General features: G+C 50.9%; 1 protein-coding gene across 7 annotated transcripts in view; it reads left to right on the forward strand.

The window, feature by feature from the left end:
• CABIN1 (calcineurin binding protein 1) overlaps window positions 1–16,629 on the forward strand; it is a 192,771-nt gene that overhangs the window by 29,189 nt on the left and 146,953 nt on the right. For all 7 annotated transcript variants that reach the window (XM_064272401.1, XM_064272406.1, XM_064272405.1 and 4 more), the window contains 7 exons: window positions 3,886–3,999; window positions 4,677–4,811; window positions 5,768–5,948; window positions 9,122–9,251; window positions 10,769–10,918; window positions 13,028–13,314; window positions 14,347–14,515. In XM_064272401.1, the coding sequence (XP_064128471.1) occupies window positions 3,886–3,999; window positions 4,677–4,811; window positions 5,768–5,948; window positions 9,122–9,251; window positions 10,769–10,918; window positions 13,028–13,314; window positions 14,347–14,515 (1,166 nt within the window). The remainder of the gene's footprint in view (window positions 1–3,885; window positions 4,000–4,676; window positions 4,812–5,767; window positions 5,949–9,121; window positions 9,252–10,768; window positions 10,919–13,027; window positions 13,315–14,346; window positions 14,516–16,629) is intronic.

Genomic DNA, 16,629 nt, shown 5'->3' on the forward strand with positions numbered 1-16,629 from the left:
GTCATCTTCCCACTGTTTTGATACAGCCCTTTGATAAACAGAAGTATTTTAATTTTTATGAGGTCCCATTTACCTGTTTTGTCTTTCGCCGTTTGTGATTTTGTTATTATATCAGGTAATTCATCATTGAAAGCTAGGCCTGACTTCCACTCTCCTATATTTTCTTCTAAGAATTTTATGGTATAGTTTTCACAATTAAGTCCTTAAACCAGTTTGAATTGTTTTTTGTATATGGCGTGAGGCACGGATCCTGCTTCGTACTTCTGCATGTGGTAATTCAATTTTCCAGTGCCATTTACTGAAGAGATTGTTCCTTTCCCATCGAACGGTCTTAGCACCCCTGGCAAAAGTCAGTTGACCATAGCTGCATGGGTTTATATCCAGACTCTCAGTTCTATTCCATTGGTCTTTGTGTCTATTATTATACCAGTATCAGGCTGTATTGATTACTGTAGCTGTATAGAATGTTTCGAAGTGAGGGAGTGTAAATATTCCTATTTTGTTCTTCTTGTTCAGAATTGCTTTAGCTATTTGGGACCTGTAAAAATGGCATAGGGGTGGTATCTGACCTCCTCTTTAATCATGAGGGGAAAGGAGAATCAAGATCAACAGCTCAAGGCTGATTCCTATGAGGTGGAGGTCAGACATGCCTCCTCTCTCCGCTGTCTTTACCGATTCTGACACCAACTGTCCCTCCCACAGCACTCTCTACTTCTTTTCTGGGTTCAGTAATTCATTGCAATGTTCACACAGAACTCACAGACAGTACTCATGATTATGGGGCTTATTAGGGAAGTAACAGGTTACAATTCATGCTCAGGTACACTCATGATACAGTTCTTCCATCAAGTAAGCCTTGGACCAAAGGCATTTAGCTTTCTCACATTGTGGGCCAGGAAACCCACCGTATGGTCTCCTGCTGCTGCTTCGTGCTGTCTTAAGGGTTACTGCCAGCTCTCTGTCTCTCGTTCTCCTGGTTCTCGGAACTTCTCAGTGCTGGGCTCCCGGGTCCAAAGAAACATGCTGGCTCTTCTTCCTTGGTGGTGGTGGGGATCCTCTCTTTCCCGCCTGTATGGTGGCTCATTTCAAGCCTAGCGGGATGACAAAACTGACCAGTCTCCTTGGTGGGCCACAATTACCCTATTTGCACAGTCCCACCCAATCATTTGGGTGGGAGTTAGAAGACCATGGTGAGAAAAGGCACACAAAAGTGATCCATCACGCTGCAGGGCCTCATACTTTTCCATACAGAATTGAGGGTTGGTTTTTTTCATTTGTGTAAAGAAGGCTGTTAGAATTTCAATTGAGATTGCATTGAATTTATAGATCCTTTTGGGTAGTATTGACATCTTAATATTAAGTCTTCAAATCCATGAAAATAGAATTTATTTAGGTCTTTAATCTCTTTCAGCAGAGTTTTATAATTTTTATTGTATAAGTTTCACATTGCTGGTTAAATTCATTCCTAGGTATTTATTCTTTGAGATGTTATTGTAAGTGGACTCGTTTCCATAATTTTCCTTTCACATTTCTCATTGCTGGTGTGCAGAAACCCAACTGATTTTTTTTCCCTTTTTTTAATAATTTTTATTGTGCTTTAAGTGAAAGTTTACAAAACAAGTCAGTCTGTCACATATAAGCTTATATACACCTTACTCCACACTCCCACTCACTCTCCCCCCAATGAGTCAGCCCGCTCCCTCCTTCCAGTCTCTCCCTTTGTGACAACTTCGCCGGTTTCCAACCCTCTCCACCCTCCCATCTCCCCTCCACACAGGAGATGCCAACACAGTCCCAAGTGTCCACCTGATACAGGTAGCTCACTCTTCGTCAGCATCTCTCTGCAACCCACTGTCCAGTCCCTTCCATGTCTGATGACCAACTGATTTTTGTATGTGACTTTGTATCCTGCACCTTTGCTAAATGCCTCTCTTAGCTCTAGAAACTTTTCTTGTGGATTTTTTGGGGTTTTCTATATATAGGATTATTTTGCCCGTGAATAGAGATAATTTTACTTTTCGGATTTGGTACCTTTTATTTCTTTTTCTTTTCTTATTGCTCTGGCCACGACTTCCAATACAATATTGAATAGAGTGGTGAGAGTGGGCACCCTTGTCTTGTTCCCAATTTTAAGGGAAAAGCTCTCAGTCTTTCTCCATTGAGTATAATGTTGGCTGTTGGTTTTTCATGAATGCTCTTAATCAGATTGGTTAACTTCCTTTTTATTCCTATCTTGTTGAGAATTTTTATCAAGAAAGGATGTTGGATTTTATCGAATGCCTTTTCTGCATCAATTGATACGATCATGTGATTCGTTTCCTTTTTTCTCTTATTGTGGTGTATTATACTGATTGATTTCTAATGCTGAATCATCCTTGCATTCCTGGGATAAATCCCACTTGGTCATGACGTGTATATATATATATATATTTTTTTTTTCTTTTTAATTTTTTTAAAAATAATTTATATTGTGCTTTAAGTGAAAGTTTACAAATCAAGTCAGTCTCTCACACAAAAATCCATATACACCTTGCTACATGTATATATATTTTTAATGTGCTGTTGGATTCTGTTTGCTAGTATTTTGTTGAGAATTTTTGCATCTGTATTCATAAGGGATACTGGTCTCTTGTTTTTCTTGGTACCTTTATCTGTCTTTGGTATCAAGGTAATGCTGGCTTCATAGAAAGAGTTGAGGAGTATTCCTTCCTCTGCTACTTTTTGGAAGAGTTTCAAGAAGATTGGTGTCAATTCTTCTCTGGTAGAATTCTTCAGTGAAGGATGGAGCCTTATTTTAAAAGCATTTGGTGTGTCTCCTTGGGATTTTAGGGGAAAATCCCATTTTGGAAGGTGACCATCTCTCCATCTCATGTTAGTTAACCTGCTTCACTTGGGGGATAGGCACAACCGAAGAGAAATGGCATTGATTCTGTGAAGGTATGTGACGGCCAGTTCATCCCTGGGCCTTCCCCCCCCAGCTAGGGCCACTCTGATGCAGCCTGTTCTTTGTGCAGGCCTTGGGAATTAGCAGACCTGGGAACAGTAGAATATCAGCTGTAGCTGTGCTTTGAGGTTCCAAGTGCCTTGCCCTCATTTCAGTGTGATGAAGCCATTGAGGGGAGCTGCCTTGCCAGGGGCCTCACTGATGTGCAGTGGGCAGCCAGGCCCAGCCCCAGCTCTTTAGATTCTTGGTCTTTCTTCTCTACCATGAGGGCTGGCATCTCTTTCATTTCAGCTTTCCTTCCTCTCACCGGTCCATCTCTCCCCCTATGACCTGTTCTGGCTTTGCTCCCTGTCATTGCTTATCCTGGAATAAGCCATACCTCCTCCCCTGAGGGAGAAACCAGGACAGCTCCAGAGCCCTCTCAGAAGTCTGCTGGTCAGCTGTCCTCAATCTACAGGGGGTGTCAGTGGTGCCTGACCTGCCCAGTGCCTCTTCCCCATCAGAGGGGGCTCTTGCCCCCAGGGCAGTGATCTCACGTAGATGGAGAGGTAGGTAGAAAGCAGTGGAAACCTTCCACACACACTCCATTCTCTGGGTCAGTCTGGTGTGGTGTGGCCATCTTCCTGGTTTCTGCCAGGATGTGCCCACCAGGCTCCTACCTGTCAGTGCCATGACTCTGTGCCTTGGGGCCCTGTGTCTCTTGTCACTTAGACTTAGCTGGGCCTGTGTGGCATGTGTCTCCTTGTGGGGCTCATGAGGGTCACACTTAAGTTCATGCAGCAGTGAGCTTGTGGGAGGTTGGAGTATTATGATTTTTCCATTACAGAGGGTAGAGCTGACACTTAACATGGCCGTGACTCCAGCTCCCCTGATAAACGTTTTTGGCTTAAAAATGACAAACCTTTGTATCATGTGAACACATCTCCTATCTTGGTTTGCAGGAAGCAGAGGCTTTTGCCTTGTACCACAAGGCCCTTGATCTGCAGAAACATGACAGGTTTGAAGAGTCAGCCAAAGCCTACCATGAGCTTCTGGAGGCGCGTCTCCTGCGGGAGGTGAGGCACCGGCAGCTGCCTATGCACGTGCAGGTGGTTCACCGGCCCTGGGGCCAGGTGGCCTTGTTGGTTGGTTAACCTTGAACTCATTATTTTATGTCTCTGTCCTCAGTTGCCCCATCTGTAATAGAGTGTCTGCCTCACTAGGTTGTTGTGAGGTTTGAGCAGGTAATGAAGTAAAGCATATGGAACGGTTCTTGGCAGATAGTGAGTGCTCAGTAAGTGCCAGCTGTCGTTATTACTTAACCTTCACAACCACTCGGCCCAGTGGGTGGGAGGCATTGTTGTCCCCATTTACAGATGTGGAAACTGAGGCTTAGCGAGGTACGGATGGTTCAAAGCCACCCTCATAGCAAAGCATGAAGCCCGGGATTGGAACCCACAGTTTTCCGACACCTATTGATCCTGTTGGCAGCACATTTTGGCAGATGCCATTTGAGTGACAGCCCATGAGCTCAGGGAGTCTGTCAGCATGCTGTGGACTTTTGAACATACCTGAGAGAGGGTTGGGGGAAAGCCAGCTTGAAGCTGGAATGGTCCTCTTCAAGTATCCAGGGCAGCACCTTTCCAATGGAGGTGGCACTGGACTGGCCTGAGGGCCAGGTGTGCTGCTGACCATCCATGGAGGCTTCAGGGCCTTGGTGTCACTTCCACTCTTATCTCTGCTTTGTTCACAGGCAGTCTCATCAGGAGATGAGAAAGAGGGATTGAAGCACCCTGGGCTGATTCTGAAGTACTCCACGTACAAAAACCTGGCCCAGCTGGCGGCCCAGCGAGAGGACCTGGAGACTGCCATGGAGTTCTACCTGGAGGTGAGACTCAGCAGTGCTAAGCCTCTGGGGTGGCTTTGAAAGCTCTGGCTGGAGGGAATGAGGTGTGGTTTTGTCAGCTGAAAGGAAGAATTTGTAGCTGTATATCAGCAAGCGGTACTGCTGAGGACCTGGCTGGTGTGTGGTCACAGCATGCGCAGAGGGATGGTGGAGAGGAGGGTGGGACGGCTTATATGCAGAGGTCTGTGCGTGAATTCTGTCTCTCAGTGGACTCGAGATTGTGAGCTAGGTGTTTCACCTGTTTGTGCCTCCAGGTCTATGCTAACAGAGTGGGAATAATAAACGAGAGAGCTGTTGTGAAAACTAAGTTAGTACACGTGAAAGTGCCTGACACTTGGCCCAGTACACATTCCAGTCATGGAAGTGTTGCCATTGTTTTGATTATTATGACCACTGTCTCTCTGGGCACTTCTCAGGTGCCAGGCACCATGGCAATGGCTTTCCACGCATACTCTGTTCCTCACGCAGTCTCCAAGAAAGATGTCTTTGGCGTGATTTTAGGGACGAAGAAGCTGAGTCTCAGGATCATGCTACCAAGACATGCCTGAGCAAGGCTGTGAACCTAGGCCTTTCTCTAAAGTACACCGTCTTTCTAGAATCCCACAAGACCCCCTTATTTCTTTTTAATTCTACCATTTCCACTTCTTTTCCTACCAATTGTGTGAGGAATACAGATGTTCATATTGACAGAATATATCAAGAAAATGTTCTGAATGAAATAAGTAGGGCCACCTAACTTTCTATTGCCGTTTCTCTGGGCCTGGGGAGCATGTCTGACTCTAGGAAAGATGAGGAGGCCCTGCCTGGCTGTGATAAGACAGCCAGGCTGCTTCGGGCCATTTCTCTGGGCATTGTGAGTGGCTGCGCCAGCACTGTGCCCTCCCCACCCCACGCCACCCGCCCGGGGGGGGATCTTACCTGGGTATGTGCTCTCACAGGCAGTGATGCTGGATTCCACCGATGTCAACCTCTGGTATAAAATTGGGCACGTGGCCCTGAGGCTCGTCCGTGTCCCCCTGGCTCGCCATGCTTTTGAGGAAGGGCTGCGGTGCAACCCCGACCACTGGCCCTGCCTGGACAACCTCATCACTATCCTGTACACCCTCAGTGATTACACAAGTGAGTCCAGCTTTGATGGTATCTTCCATGTGTCTGTGTTTTGGGGACAGTGAGGGAGGGATGTAGCTTGGACAAACATGAAGTCCCAGTTAGCCCTGAGGGCTTTCTGCCTGCTGTGAGAGGTGGGGGTGATGGGAACAGAGGTGTGTCTGCATCCCTGCTTTATTCTGTCTTGTATCTCTCACTTCCTTGAGATTTGTCAAGTACTTGGTAGTGACAAGGAGCATGTTCTCTGAGTGGCTTCCCCTTGTTCATCTCATTCCATCCCCTGCTGGCCTGCCCTGGACCAGACCCTGTTCTGTACCTTGCAGACAGATAGCCTTGCCCTGCAGCTGGAGGTCTTCTGGAACAGGGTGCTCACTGCCTCCAGAGGCTCCTGCTTCTCTGCAGGGCTGCAGAGCTGTTGGAAAGGACTCTGCCGGATGGAGCCCAGGCTGCCTTCTCGTCAATTCTGTTCCCTGGCCCGGCCCTCTGCACACAGATAACACTCTGCCCCAGGATGGGTTGGTCTTGAGACAGACCCTGATGAAGTGCTGTAGCCTTGGGAGCCTGGTGCTCTCTGAGGCCAGCACAGAGGATGGAGCCCCAGGAGTGCCATGAGTACTGTGATCTGACCAGGTGTGCTACAGGGTGGTGAGGTCCTGTGTGGAGGGTGCTCCATACCAGGCCAAGCCCAACATTCTATACAGGACAGATATGCTGACAAGCAGGTTTGCTCTTGCTCTGAAGGTTGAAGCCTGGAAGGCTGACTCAAGAGGTCTTTTCTTCTAAAGACAAGCCCACCAGGTAGAACATTGAGAAGCACTAGGCTGTGCCACTCACCCCTCCCTGCCAGCAGTTCTTTCCTCCAGAATCGTTTTGAAGATTTTCTGATTGAGGTAAAGCATACATGCAGCAAAGTGCACACATCTGAGCTCCACAGGTCCGTTCCTTTGTAGATATGAAAACATTCCAAGGTCTAGAACGTTTGCAGTGCTCCGGAAGGCGGGCTGTCTTACCACCCCCTGAGGGGACCCCCACTTCTTCCTTTTATGAGCAGAGAAGAGCTTTGCTTATTGTTGCCATTCCTCTAGGTCATGTCACACAGCATGTACTCTATGTGGTCTGTTGTGTGACTGCCACGATTTCACTGTCTGAGGACAGACATGTTGGCTGTGTTTGGGTTTGGCTTCTATGCATACGCTGCTGTGAGCATTCCCGCGGATGTCTTTTGGTAGACACGTGTACTAGATCTGTTGGCTGCCCCAGTATAATTCCAACAGGCCGCCATTTTGACTGTAGTCAAAGTTTCTTCTTCCATAAGCTGTTTCTTCTGGGATGTTCTTCCTGTGGTTTGGGTGCCACCTTGAGGTGGAGGGTCTTCAGCTTACAGCCTTCCCTCCCCTGGCCACCTGGTTTAGTTCTTTGTGCCTGTCTTTCATGGCAGAAGTTGTGCTTGGTAAACTTAACATCCTGTGGGAAAAATGGAGTTGGGGACCAAACAGATGCATATATTCCATGAGAGCCCTGATCGATTTTGCACTCACTGAAATCAGAAAGTGAAAGCAGTGTGCTGAATTGATGCCCAGTGGCATTTTATGCATTTTGGTAAGGAAACATGGGTGCTGCTGGGTTGTATCTGCTGACTGTCTCCTACTCCCTGGACACTTCCTAGGCACCCCCTTTCCTGGAGTGTGGGTATAGTACAGCCAGTGTGTTGAGCTTTACTGCAGCGAATGCGCCTGCTGAGAGCCAGGCCTTCCAGCTGCTGGGTTTTCTCCCCGGAGGAGAGTCGTGGCCACTCTTCTGATCCCACCGCGGTTTGTCTGAGGCAGGACCGTTTGAGTCATCTCTCCAGTGGGTAGTTGGCAGCTTACTGGGCTGTGCTGGGGCTTTTCAGATGCCTCACAGGCTGCGCGGCTGTGGCACTTGGTCCCTGCTGAGCACCTTGACCTGGCCAGGCGGGCCTCTCTCAGCTCCTCGCTCCTGCGGCACCCCAGAGGGCAGCATGAGCCTTTCGCTGCTCCACCTTCCCACAAGGCCCCCCCAGAGAGCACTTCCTGTTTCTCTCACCACCTGCCATACTTCTCTGGCACTCCCCGCTATCTTGCTCCTGATCTCTGGGATGCTGCAAAGTGAGCAGATCTGAGCATGGTCAAGGGAGGAGAGGTATGCACAGCCTTTCTGTATCCACATGCAAACAGAACTGGTGCAAGGTGTGGTAGCGGCCCCATGCCTGAGTGAGCAGGGCTGGCTGCTCTGCATTGTGCCATTGGCCTTCCATGCTCCCAGGTGAGGCCCGGCGCTGCTGATTCTGGTGGGGACCTCAGCAGTCACATGTGTCTGGCCAGTTGTCACTGTGGGTGACAGCGGCTTTGTAATTAATGACACGGCCCTGCTCAGGAGCCCATGCCATCCCTCTCCTCTCTGAAGTAAGCAGCAGTGTATGTTAGTTTGCTTGTTACTGTCTCCCCTGTCGCAGGAGCCGAAATTGGGACAGCTTCCCAGAGCGTTGGTTTTAGGAGGTTCTTCGTTATATTGACACGAATGATGTACATAATTTAAATTTTAAAGCAGTAATTTTTTTGTAAGGATAGGTTAAAAAAAATACACAAGTAGGAAAATTAGAAAATACAGGTAAGCAAAAAGAAGAGAGAGCAACTTTATACGTACAGAGGTCACAACTTCTGTGGCCTTGTCCCTGCCTCTTCCTTGGGCTGGCGTGGCCATCTCGCTGCTCAGGAAGCATGCTCCTCGGCACCTGTGCAGGGACCACACTCAGCCCACTGTCTGGGTCAGCCATATCCACTCCACCAGGCCTCATGGTAGAGCACCAAAGTCCGTTTTCCAGTTAGCCAGTTGTCACTGTCGACCCTGTAGGCTTTTTGCAGCAGTTTCTAGAAGTGGGATTGTGGGGTCAGTGGTCGGTGTGTGACCCCCGTGGTTCCCCAGAAGGGCCATGCACATCTTTCATTCCTCATCCGTGTTCAGGCTTGCTCATTTTGCAGCACCCCATCTACTCAGGTCATTATTATTTTCAGAAATAGCTCCCAGTTCAATCGGCTGAGTGGTGTCACGTTCCTGTTTACTGTGCATTTCTTGGACCCCAGTGTGGAAATGCTATCCTGGTGTGAACAGGTAAGGCCTGTGGTGTAGAGTGCAGCCGTGGAGTCATAACTGTCTCTCCTTGCCAGCGTGTCTGTACTTCATCTGCAAAGCTTTGGAGAAGGATTGCCGGTACAGCAAGGGGCTGGTTCTCAAGGAGAAGATCTTTGAGGAGCAGCCTTGTCTCCGGAAGGACTCGCTCCGCATGTTCCTCAGATGGTAAGTAAGTCCTGCCTCTCCACATGCCTGTGTGGCTGGTGAATACAGGAGGCCATCTGCACCTCTCCGGTCTTGACCTGCTGGCGGATGCCATGTGCTGGACTTTACCCCTAGCTGCATCCTTCATCCAGTGAGCTTGCTCTGACTCTGTGTTTGCCACACTCTGCTGGGGGGCCCATCTCCTTGGTGTTGTGAAGGCTGTCACTGCCTGCCTTCCTCACTGCTGTCTTCTGCGCTGCCCGCCGGGCCTCCTCTGGTACGGCCTGCCCAGGCTGCCTCTCCACAGCTCGTTGCTCTCCTTCCTGTGTCCTGCCCCAGTGCTGCTTGAGCTCAGTGCCCCAGATAACAACTCTGCCCATGTGCTGCCCCTGACTGCCTGCCTTCAGGACAAAGTCCACTCAGAAGCATCGCCCAGAGGGCTTTTGCAGCCTGACCCTTCCAGTCTTCCCCTTGGCCCTCCCAATCTGCCCTTCCTCCTTCCCACCCGTCCTGCTCTCCCTGCCCTCCCCCCTTATCACCCACTCTGCTCTTTGGCCCTTGCCCCTCCCCACACACTCTGCCCTCCTGGCCCTCCTCCCTCCTCACTCACCCCTGCTGTGTTCTTCTGACCTTTCCCACTCCCGCCCTGCTATTCCCTCCTAGGCTTATTTATAAGAACTATACCAGGCCCCTGATAGGTTCCAGGCCTGACTTGCACTGTGCCCTCACTTGGGTTTCTGTCTTCCCATCTCTCTACCCATCCTGCCATTGCTCTTCCTAGCTCAGGGTCACTTCTGCAGCTCTTCCTAGCTCAGGGTCACTTCTGCAGCTCTCCTAGCTCTGGCAGCCTGCCCCCACCCTTCAGTAAACAGCCCTTCGTGCCCCTGATGTTTCCTCAGCCCTGGGACTCCCTGTTGTTGGGAGTTCCATGGTTATTTATCTCAGTATCTGTCACCTCCAAGACCATGCCTCTTGTTCACATCTGTCCTTCCAAGGGGTTGTAGATAACGAATACATAAAGACACGTCCATGAGTGAGTACTCTGGTGTGGCCCTTCAGGAGGTGTTCAGGTGGGCTGGGCAGGAGGGCAGGTATGGCCAGGCTACCTTCTAGCAGAGGTGTGTATGGGAGGACACCTTCTGTCTTTTGGGGATGCCAGAGTTTGGTGTTCTTGGCTTGTCTGATGACTTCTTATTGGGATGGGCAGTTTGGGGTAGTTGACTTCTTTCTAAATTGTCTATAAATAATTGAGAGCACAACTTTATTTTGCTGTGGTCCTGCTCACATATCTGAAAACCCTCTCTTTGCTCACTTTTGAGTTGTAGGAGGAACAGAGGGCAGCAGTCATGTCTAGGGCATGTGGGCGTTAGGAATGTTAGTTGCTGCCCTTGGGAGGCCAGACTCAGGTGGTTATTTTATTTGTAGGAATAATCAGTACAAATTAAAGGTATTAGTGGAAATACATCCCTGTCTATGAAATGTCAGCCTTGGCTCTAGTGTATAATGTAGTAATTCCTTCCTGTGCCTCGTCCTTCTAGTGACATGTCAATCCATGATGCGACAGTGAATGCAGATGAAGCGCAGGCCATCATGGACGAGGCTCTGGGGCTGCGGAGGAGGAGGCAGGCGCTGACTGTGCGGGAGAAGGCACCGGACCTGAAGCTGGTGCAGCCCATCCCCTTCTTCACGTAGGTCCTGGGTCTCAGGAAGACCTCACACAGGCCTGATCCTGGGCTGGTGACATGAAGGGAAGGAGGCTGGCTAGACACCAGGCAGACAGCTTGGTCAGTGTCCTCTCAGCATGCCCGTGGGAGCCCCTCTCTTGTGTTGCTGTTCTTGATCTGAGTCATCTGCTGCCAAATTCCTGTCAGCCCCTCTCAGCCTGCCGTCCCCAGAGTGCCAAGCACTGGACAGAAGAAATCCAGGGTCAGAGCAGTTAGGTGGTGACTAGGGAGCTGGGTCAGTCCCAGGCCTTGACTTCCATGCCTCTCAAGCCTGTTGCTCCCTCTCTGGGCCATGCAGGGCACCCTGGAAAATGGGCCTCAGCGTGGCCCTTGTGAGTGCCACAGTGTGAGCATTCCTCCTTCTGGGAAGGGCATGTGGCGGTAGGGCCTGACTGGAGCTGGGACATTCAGCCCCTCAGTGAGCTTTGGCACATGGCTCCTTGAATCTTTGAACTAGCATGGCAGCTGGGCTCCATTTCCCCCTCTTTTCTCCCTCAGAGCCACTGTCACACAGTGGTCTGGTGCTCCTACCAGCATCACACAGACATGGGTCCAGTCCCGTCCGTCCTGCTGTTCTTAGCTGGGTGCCCTGGGGAGAGTGCTATCCCTTGCTTGTCGAACTGTCATGGTAGTTAAGTAGCAGGGGTGGGGCTGGCACAGAGCAGCTTGCAGTGCACAGCCAGGAGGGCTGGCTTACGTGACTGCCATTCTGGTGGTAAGCTCTTGTTGGTTGTAAGTTGGGAATGTTGCTCATGCCCTTGATTTAAAGCTGGTCAGGGAGCAGGGCTGCTTGAGGACTCTTAGCAGGGCTCTTTCTTCACTTTGTCAGCTGGGTCAGTGTCCCCATCCTGTCTGAACCTGGGCTCCCAACCACAGTGACTGGGGGTTTGGATGGGCCACGCGCCTCCCTGTTAGCGTAAAGGAGGTAGAGGTTTGAAGAAAGTGATGTAAGTTGTGGTGACATGGGCTGTAAGATGCCATTACAGTTGCTTTCTGGAGTGCAGGGCCAGGCCAAATGAGAGTATGAGAGAGTTAGTTTAGACTGAAGGAAGCGATGCTTAGTCGTTAAGCATAGGGTGGGGTTATTAAAGAAGGGTGTGGCAAGATTCTCTGGCACCAGAAGAACTAGATGGTGCCCAGCTACAACCGATGACTGCTCTGACAAGGAATACAACAGAGAACCCCTAAGGGAGCAGGAGAGCAGTGGGATGCAGACCCCAAATTCTCATAAGAAGGCCAGATTTAATGGTCTGACTGAGACTAGGAGGACCTCGGAGGTCGTGGTCCCCAGACCTTCTGTTAGTCCAAGACAGGAACCGTTCCCAAAGTCAACTCTTCAGACAGGGATTGGACTGGACTATAGGGTAGAAAATGATACTGGTGAGGAGTGAGTTTCTTGGGTCAAGTAGATACATGAAGATGTAGGCAGCTCCTGTCTGGAGGGAGATGAGAAGGCAGAGGGGTACAGAAGCTGGCTGAATGGACACGGGGAATACAGGGTGGAGAGAAGGAGTGTCTCATTAGGGAGAGATCAACTAGGAGTATATAGCAAGGTGTATATAAATTTTTGTATGAGAGACTGACTTGATTTGTAAACTTTCACTTAAAGTGCAATAAAAATTTAAAAAACTAAAAAAAAAAAAAAGATTCTCTCTCTGGCATCAAAATCACTCCCCACTCCAGGGATCGGTACACATTTCCGATGAGGGCCAGGCAGTAAGTTTTTCAGGCTTTATGGGCTGCATCAGCTCTCTGCTGTGTATTATTAGTTCCCGGGCCGTGACAAATAGGCTGCAGGCCACAGCTTGCTGCCCCGGCCTACTCAGCGCCCCCAGGCATGAGCAGGGTGCTGTCCCAGTTCATTGCTCCAGCTCCAGCTCAGACGGCTCCACCCTCAGCTTGTTAGACCCAAGATCTTGTTGATGACACCACGACCAAACCTCGACCCCCTCCCCAGCCCCATGAAGGTGGCCGCGGCGGGAGGGGCTCTACTGCCTTCCCAATAGGCCTGTTAGCTCTGTGCTCTTGGGGGCCTGTGACGGTGCTGACCAGTTTCCCGGCCTCTCCCTGCAGCTGGAAGTGCCTCGGCGAGAGCCTGCTGGCAATGTACAACCACCTTACCACCTGCGAGCCCCCACGGCCCAGCCTCGGGAAGAGGATCGACCTGTCTGACTACCAGGACCCTGCCCCCCAGCTGGCCTCCTCCGTGGTGGTGCCGCCCATCAGCGTGATCCAGCCGAGCCCGGTCAGCATACCCCAGGCTGGGGCTGTGGTAGAGCCCATACTCACCTACACCCCTGTGGCTGCCACCAGTTTCCCATGCCACAGCCTCAGCCTGTTGGAGACGAGCCTACCTGTGGGTGAGCAGCCTTCTGGTATGAGTGTGGGGGGCCTGTGTATAGGCCACCAGGACAAGAGTGGAGGCGCCCAGCCCCTCCGGGGGAACAGGCCCACTGATGTTCATGGCCTCTCAGCCTGCGCACAGGGCTGCTGCGCCTAAGGGAGCATCTCAGCAGTGAGGCCTCTGGAGCAAGGGGTCAGGGCTCAGGGGTGTAGCCCCTCACTCATTGCCAGCACCTTTGGCCCCAGTGAGAGCCTGTCGATGAGTCCCAGCGTAACCATTCCTCAGAGCACTCTGCAGTGTGAGGGGGCAGGCTCCACCCTGCCGGCACTGCTCTGGCATTGCTGCAGTGCGCTCACAGTCCAGTGCTGCAGGGCACGGGCTCTCCATGTGTTTGCTTGAAGGAGGGAGTGGGTTTTTTCAAAATCTCCTTCTGAGTTCTTTGGCTTTCAGAAACACCAGTAAAGTTACTGCCTTATGTGGTGGTATGTTTTTGTACAGGTCTGTTAATTTTTTTTTATTGTTTTTAGTTTTATTAATTTTTTAAAGTTATCATTGGAGTTGTAAAAAATTTTAGGCAAACGATCCCAAGCCTAATTTCGTGATTTCTGTGTCACTGAAAAAAGGGGTATCTAGCAGTTAAGGAAGTTTCTGAGTGAATGTGTAGGTGGATACCTCTAACTTTTTTATATAACCCTTTGTGACATTGCTCTCTTTCTAGTCAACACCATTCTCTGACTCACGTCCTATCACTGGGTGCTCAGGGGTCCCATCCCCCAGTACCTGGACTGCGGCCTCAGAGGCCCTCGCAGCCAGTCAGTGGGAGAGTGGGGTTGATGCTGAGACCCCGTGTTCTCAGCCGTGGGCTGCAAAGTGCTGTCATGCTTAAGCTCTGGGTCTGAGAGTTGGAGACAGTGTGAGCATGAGGCATCTGCAGTGAGCTTCACTCAGGGAGCTCACTTGAATGTCAAGGAGAGGTCAATGCTGGCATTATAAACAAGGGGGCCGAGGCCCCTGCCCTCTGTAAGATGTCACTTTGCCCTCTGTGAAGGCGATGCTTCTGGGGGAGATAGGTCCAAGAAGGGGGTGAAGCGGAAGAAGATTGCAGAGGAGAACGGTGAGACGGCAAAGCGGCGCTCAGCCCGTGTCCGCAACACCAAGTGCAAGAAGGAGGAGAAGGTGGACTTCCAGGAGCTCCTGGTGAAGTTTTTGCCGTCCAGGTATGTGCACCTGTTTCTGGTGTGCAGAGACAAGCAACAAACCAGCCTCCAGACCACCCAAGGCCCACCACAGTCACCCCGCTAATGCCCTTGCCACCCTCTCTGAGGGGCACCTCCTTGGCTTCCCCGTTGCATATGTGCAAACACCGAATCACAGCCTCACTGGGTCAGGCCTCAGAGGTTCTCAGCTCTCTCTGCCTCTGAGCTGCCTGAAGGTGGGAACCGGGACTTGCTCATCTTTGGAAGGACTAGGTCTTCCTAGGCTCTCAGAAAGTGGATGGATCTGGCACTGTGGGCACCACAGGGGGTGGGGGGAGGGCCTGCTCCTTCTGGGACGCAGACCTGAGGAAGCCCAACAGAAGAGCCACCCTGCTGCTCTCAGGCTTCCTGCTGCCTGACTTTCCCCAGGTGTTTCAAGGAGGTGGAGGAGGAACTTGTGAATCCTTTCCTGTTTCATGATGATCCTCAGAGCTGCCTCAGGAGGAAGAGAAGGGCCAGGATGCTTGGAGCTGGGCAGGGTTTGGGCCCAGTGCTCCTGATAGAAATTTTCAGCCAGCCTTCCTACTTCTTGCCTTTACTGTCTCTCTTCCCTCAGAGGCTCCAGGGCCCTTGTTTCTTGATCCTTCCCAGGGTCATGGTGCCAGCGGCGGGCTTCCTGTTGCTGCCTTCTAGCCCTTGTGAGTGGAGGAAGCAGTTCATTTCCACTGGCGCATCATCTTTCTGTCTTCTGAAATTGGTGGGCACAGTTCTAGTCTGTGGGGCATCCTCTCCTCTCCCCTGCCTCTTTGTCGATTTGTGCCTATTATTCCTTCACAGCTACTGCACTGCAGTTTAGAAGGTGACCACATTTGCTCAATATGGCATCTTTACCTGTAAAGCTCAGCCATGGCTTTGTCACGTTGTTTTGTCCTGTGAGAGTTTATTTCAGTGGTGACGACATCCAAGCACAGGAGCAGGAGCTGGAGCTCTGGGTAGATTGTAAATTCTGTCTTATAGAAAGATTCCTAATTTCCCTGCTCTTGCCTTTCTTTCTGTGGTGAAGGTGAAATGCTTAGAAGTCAAGGCTGTTCTAGGTAAATACTTAATGGAGGACCCAGAGTGAGGCTGAAACGCCTTCTGACAAGTTTTTCCTGAGCCTTAGTATCAGCAAGGAGCTTCCCTCAGGAGAGCCATAGGCGTGGGCTTGGGTTGCTGATGCTAAGAAGACCGAATGACCCATTTTCCTAGGTAGCTGTGCCATTCCAACTCAAGGCCTTGTCTTGTAGCCCCATTTCTATTTTCTTCTTTATCTGTATTTTAATCGTTGGTTTCCTGTGTGGCTTTAACATCTGCCGCTTTGAGTGGTCAGACGAGAACAGCATGAGAACCTGTTCGAAGCAGTCCCATGGGAGTGTGAAATAGGGAATGAGTACACTGAGATTGCCCTGAGTGTGAGCTGTCAAGACCAGGCACAGGGTCCTAGCCTCCACAGTCTCAGGCTGGGCCAAGCCCAGAGCTTTATAGGCTGAGAAACCTGTGAGCTTGCAGTGGAGGGGTGGGCTCAGACGTTCCCTGTGGTTCCATACCTACCCATCTATTTCTTTCTTGCTCACTGGGCCCCCTCAGGTCCTGGGACACACCAGGTGCTCTTCTTGTCTGTGTCCCCTGTGCCTGTTTTTGTCCTGCTGCTTTGTTGGCTGGCCCCTTCCCCTGCTCCCAGGTCAGCATGAGCATCACCTCTCTGAGGACCTTCTCTGATGCCCCAGTGCAGGTGTCCCTGTAACTCTGTGTGGGTACACCTGCTCACTGTCTCTCTCCCCTTGGAGCACAAGTTTCCCGAGGGCAGGTCTGCCACAGTCATGCTATGTTCTGGCGCCAGGCGTAGCCAGTGCTCAGTGACCATCTGTCGGTGGAGTGAACATCTGTGGAGCAAGGAGAGAGGCTCCAGAATCTCTGTGTGAGGCAGAACCCTTGGGATCCTGGACATCACTGACGGTGCTCTCCCAGGGGGGCAGTAGAGGCAGCAAGTGGTTTGCAGAGTGCAGACTGCAGAGCCAGGAGGGTGGGAGCTGCATGGTACTATCTGTCATGCTGGCTCTGAGGGCCAGTCCCAGCAGAGCTACCTGCCTTTGGAC

The sequence above is a fragment of the Loxodonta africana genome, chromosome 19 (assembly GCF_030014295.1).
Source record: "Loxodonta africana isolate mLoxAfr1 chromosome 19, mLoxAfr1.hap2, whole genome shotgun sequence".
NCBI classification, from domain to species: domain Eukaryota; kingdom Metazoa; phylum Chordata; class Mammalia; order Proboscidea; family Elephantidae; genus Loxodonta; species Loxodonta africana.